Genomic DNA, 5,274 nt, shown 5'->3' with positions numbered 1-5,274 from the left:
AGACATAGGAATAGCAAATGAATGGATAACCCATTGTCCGTATAATGTGTTAATGAAAGCTATAGCAGATTGTCCATATAGCATCACAGTATGGTAGATTTTTAAAGCTTCGTATCAGGCACCAGTAAAAGTTGAAAAAAAAAATATGTTTTATCTATTTGCTAGTCAAGTCATCATAGGAAGTTAAATAAGGGTCTAAATAGTTGAACACCCTATTATTGCACTTGTCAAAACCAATTAACATTCACTAGTTTGATTTTAAAATTAACATCATAGAGGCGTTACAAATTTAACTAAAATGTGCATAGAATCATTGCACTAAAGGCACGAGCAAATTTAGAAACATTATCCAGAAATGAAATCACTAATATAATTTCAAATTAAAAAACAGCTATTACAAGCAATTTGACATACAATCTTGAGGTCCTGTTTAATATAATGAGCTTGTCATTGTCGGCTAGAGTTTCATCTCTAACAAAAACTATTGGACCGAATTCAGAAAAAGCGTATCGCAGAAAAGAGAATTACTTTAGACCATCAGCTTAGAATGAGCATTTCGCACAATTCCAAGTTTAAGCAAATTTACATTTGCGTATACGATAGTCTTCACTTTAATCAAATCACAAACTACCATAGTCAGATTAATTTGTGCCGAACACTTTGATCTCACTGTTGGGCACATTGCACTCTTGGCCCACTGCCTGAGGCCTCATCATCTTCTTCATAAGCTTCCTGCTGTTGATTTTGTTTTCTTCTCATTTCTTCATCAATATTTACGTCAAAAAGAGTGGTCTCTTCACATTCATCAATCTCCATATCTGTGAGATCTGAATGAGGCCTAGGCGGCAGCACTGACTTCAGTATTTTGCATTGTTCAGGGGAGAAAGAATCCGGAAAATCTACAGAGAAATGAATATACAGCTTTCCCTTCATAAAAGGCCGCTGATAAACAGGCATTCCTTCATCATTAATAGCCTTAAATTGACCTGTTTGAATTGACAAAAGAATAAATATAAGAATGTCACTATATCAGATTAACAGCAGAAATGGTTGAAATATGTCAACAGAACTAACAGAAAATGTCCAATACTAAGAGTTGCCAAATGAAAAACAATTTAGCATTTACGATCAAAGAAGCCTACGAGTATGATCAACATTTACCAGGCTTAATAACCTCGCCAGGCCTAGATTTATTAAGCAACTGTCTGCCATCAAGGTGCGTCAAAATAAATTGGAAGCCACACAAAGCCTCCGTCAATGTCAAAGAATGTTCAACAAAAAGGTCGTCGCCTTTTCTCTTGAACTTGGGATGCTCCTTCTGCTGAAGGACAAATACGATGTCACCAGTAATGGTGTCCGGCTGCATAAGAAGAATAAGAAATCAGGTATTGTGACAAACCTGCAAAATTTTGAACAGTACCAAATAGAAGAGAAAGTGTAAATAACAAAACTTACCGCTTCATCTGCTTCTCCAGGGAATGTGATCCTCTGACCATTTTGCATTCCTTTTTCCACATGTACTTCGAGCACCTTCTTATTCTGTACTACCTTTTCACCCTTGCATTCTGGACACCTATCTTTGTCACTGATGGTCTCACCTACAAAATTACCCATTTTAGGCACCGACATGTAAACAGCTTAACACATAAATAGAACCATGCCAAAATTATGATTACCTGTTCCTTTGCAATCGGAGCAAACATGCTGCATTTGTTGAATCATCGAAGGACCAAGTTGTCTAATAGAGACTTTCATACCACTGCCCTGACAGCCAGAGCATTTGACTGGGGCACCTGACTTCGATCCTTTCCTGCATAATCATTCGTGAAGTTACACAATGTCATCTGAGCTACAATCTACTAAATTTACATTAAAACATATTTAACCGTAAGTTGGATCAAAAATCATGTGTAAAATAATCTTTTTCATCATATGCATGTTAACAATCAAATGCAACAAGTGAAAGCCTTCAATTCATTTTAATGGAAGCAGTTATATATAAAACTAAGGACCCTGAAATACTTAATTACATACCCTTTACATTTCGGGCACAGCACATTCCTTGAAAGTGATAATTTTTTAGAAGTGCCATTATAAAGATCCTCCAACGACACTTTAAGAGGGTGTACGACATCTTCTCCTTTCCTTTGCCTGCGACCTCCCCTGCTGGATCCACCTTCACGAGACAACATTCACACACAAAGCGTATTAATTATAAAACAATTGGGCCAAAACTGAACCTTAATTATACTACAAGAATTGTTGTATGTTACAAGAAACTCACCCCCAAAACTTCCACCAAAGAAGGATTGGAAAATGTCAAATGGATCATGACCACCGCCCCCACCCATTCCTTCTTTGAGTGCATCCTCTCCATACTGATCATAAATTTCTCGCTTCTCGGGATCACTGAGCACCTCATAAGCTTGTGCAAGTTCCTTAAACTGCAATTAAAGCAAAACGAGCGATGACCACAAAATCCTCACAAACATATAATATAGTATCAACATGCAAAACATCCAAAATAGTTCTCAGACGACCCCTCAAATAACGACTGAACAGATTCATTGACAGCTTAAAGTGATCCATCCTAGAAATATCCATCTTACTGTAAAAAAAGAAAGCGTTGATTCTCTAAATTCCCTACTACAAAAAATACTGGTGTTACAAGCGAAACACTCAAACAGAGTTTGAAAAACATCCAGATAGTCTTCTATATTTGTTGCTCTCTTTTCATGAGAAATTTTCTAACACCATAAACATTTTCCATGGAAATATGATCTGGCATTCCTTCCACTAATCTAGAGATTTTCCTATTTCCCTGCCCCTTGTATTCATCATCTTATCGAATCATCATAGGAAAAAGGAAGAGCGTTATCCTACTCCGACAACCTAGAGCTCGGTTTAATAAGAATGTAAAGGAAAAATATTAGCCATTGAATTAAACGACTCGACAACCAGAAAAGTCTAAAATCAGCCATGGATCCACAAAACCTGTTAATATCATTAATTTCTAGTACAGAAAGCGAACACAAAAACAGCCAGATTGGCTTGCAAACCAAATCACCAAGGAGAAGAAAACAATTAATTAGTATGCCAAATTTCTCCAATTTTGAAATAAGTAGCGTTTCTGCAATAGCCCATTCAAATAGTAATCCAAGTATCTCACTGCAACGTATCTACACGGAAACAGTTATTTCTCTCTGAAATATCGCACTCTGTTTTTACTATAATAGTCCTTATTAACCTTCAAAATATATCAAATTCTAAAAGATGAATGCTATTCTTACAATAACTTCGTATCATTAAAGTTCAAAATAAATCAAATCCTAAAACTTAATTGTGAAGTCTGCCTTAAAATGGATGACACATTTCCCCAAACTTTCGTCGGCTCGAACTCTACTATAATTTGAAGCGATTTAACCTTAAATACTGGCACGGTTTTCCATCCTGATTTCTCTAAAGCTGTGATGTACAAGCCCAAAACACCAAAGTACCTATGTTCCTCGTACGCCATAACGAATGCATCGGAGCAATCATATTCCAGGATAACCCTTACCGTTTTTGACTCACCTTTGGGCCTTTAATGATCATTGATGGATAGCTTCGAAAATATTGAAATGTTACTTTAAAAACCTTGAAAGGTAACTCCCTTTTAAATGTTTACCGATGCAGTAAATTTGTTTATACAACTAGAACAAAATAGCATTGTAGACGAATTGATTCTACTTTTGAATCATCAAAGCACGATATATCTTCCCTTAAGATTTCAGATACTGTTTCAATAACACCAACAAGAGAAAATATGTTACTCTACAAAAATATTATGATATTTCCATAACAAATGTTCTATTTATTAAATTGTAGATCAGAAAAATCCCACACTTCTACAGATATTATACATTCTCAGAAATATTTGTAGGTTAAATCTGCAAAAGAATGCCCTATATAGCAGTATAAGAATCTGCGCATGAATACCACAATCTTCTGCTTTGAGATTAAAAAAAGAAATCAGAGGTGAAACAAGAGCACTATATTCTAGTATTTGCAGGAGGGGCTACACCTATCCTTCACTGTCCTACTTCTATCAACAATATAAATGTCCTCAATAATTGCAAAATCCATAAAACCTATTATTTACCTACAGCACTTGAAATTTCTAATCCTCAGGTAGGCTGATTTACTTGGAAATAGAAAACTAATTCGAATCCCGAAAAATAAAAAGTATCGCGCGTGCTCTTCAAGTGTCTAGTAACCAGACAGACATTCAACAACCTAAGAGCGCCTATAAAAGAAACAAACCAAAGGCCAACATGTATTCCTAAACAAGTCACACTGGCACCCAGAATTATTGACTAGTATCACCCATCTGTATCTCATCTTTAACGACTCCGCTAAATCCATCTTAACTATTTGATATCAGGTACCCACTATTTACAATAATTTTACAGAACAAATCGAATCAAAACCTCCACATCACAAAAAAAGGCAAACTTTAAAAAGCAGGTATAGGGTTAGGTTATCCTTGCACCATGCCTACATCGATATAAAATCAGCAAATCAGAAACCCTACCCCTCATCCACAACATTTGCCCTAATACTACAGGAAGAAGATGAGGTGACTCCGAGAGATCATAGGATAAATTCCAAAACATACCTTTTCAGGGTCCCCGCCTTTGTCAGGATGGTTTTTAATTGCAGCCTTCCTGTAAGCCTTTTTCAATTCATCTGCAGTGGCGTCTTTAGATACTCCCAGGACCTCATAGTAGCGAGTATTATCGCTCTTCTTTGGCGCGCGACCGAACATTTTCAGCGCAGATCAATGGAGAAAAAAAATAGAATAGGAAATAAACGAGATTGGCTAACAAGAGAAAAAGAAATCTCCTTTTCCTTGTCAATGCACAAGAATTGCAACCAAACGCTCACAATATAAGGATTCTTTTACTACGGGCAAAATGAAGCCCTTGTCTTTAATTTATATATACACGAAATATTGGTGAAGAGAGATGAGGAAGGCTCTGGAAGTGTAGGTACAATCTAGAGACTTCTACACGTCGCTGCGCTTGATACTTTATTAGTCCTTTCTTTCGTATGATTTCCCATATAAATTCATTTGCAACCGCGTGGTTGGGAGGAGTTGGCACTTGTATACCGGATTACCTCTCGGTTTTTACCTATTATTAGTATTAATAGTAATAGTATTATTATTAGTTCTTGTCGTAGGCAGGTAACTTATGCTTTCGCTTAGTTCATTGTATTAATACAATTTTTTGA

General features: G+C 36.2%; 1 protein-coding gene across 1 annotated transcript; it reads right to left on the bottom strand.

The window, feature by feature from the left end:
• Positions 1 to 345: 345 nt before the first annotated feature.
• Positions 346 to 4,952, bottom strand: LOC149573095 (dnaJ protein homolog). Its single transcript, XM_089814271.1, has 7 exons — positions 4,658 to 4,952; positions 2,285 to 2,444; positions 2,035 to 2,176; positions 1,677 to 1,810; positions 1,456 to 1,598; positions 1,162 to 1,360; positions 346 to 986 (listed from the first exon to the last, which is right to left on the bottom strand). Exons 1-7 carry the CDS (start codon positions 4,805 to 4,807, stop codon positions 667 to 669), a joined length of 1,248 nt encoding a protein of 415 aa, XP_089670397.1. The 5' UTR covers positions 4,808 to 4,952; the 3' UTR covers positions 346 to 666.
• Between the last annotated feature and the right edge of the window lie 322 nt (positions 4,953 to 5,274).

Source organism: Cupressus sempervirens, chromosome 2 (assembly GCF_028749045.1).
Source record: "Cupressus sempervirens isolate cs-2001-9-10 chromosome 2, ASM2874904v1, whole genome shotgun sequence".
In the NCBI taxonomy this organism is placed as follows: Eukaryota; Viridiplantae; Streptophyta; class Pinopsida; order Cupressales; family Cupressaceae; genus Cupressus; species Cupressus sempervirens.
Note: the sequence above shows the minus strand (reverse complement) of the source record. Positions and strands in the feature narration are given on the sequence as shown.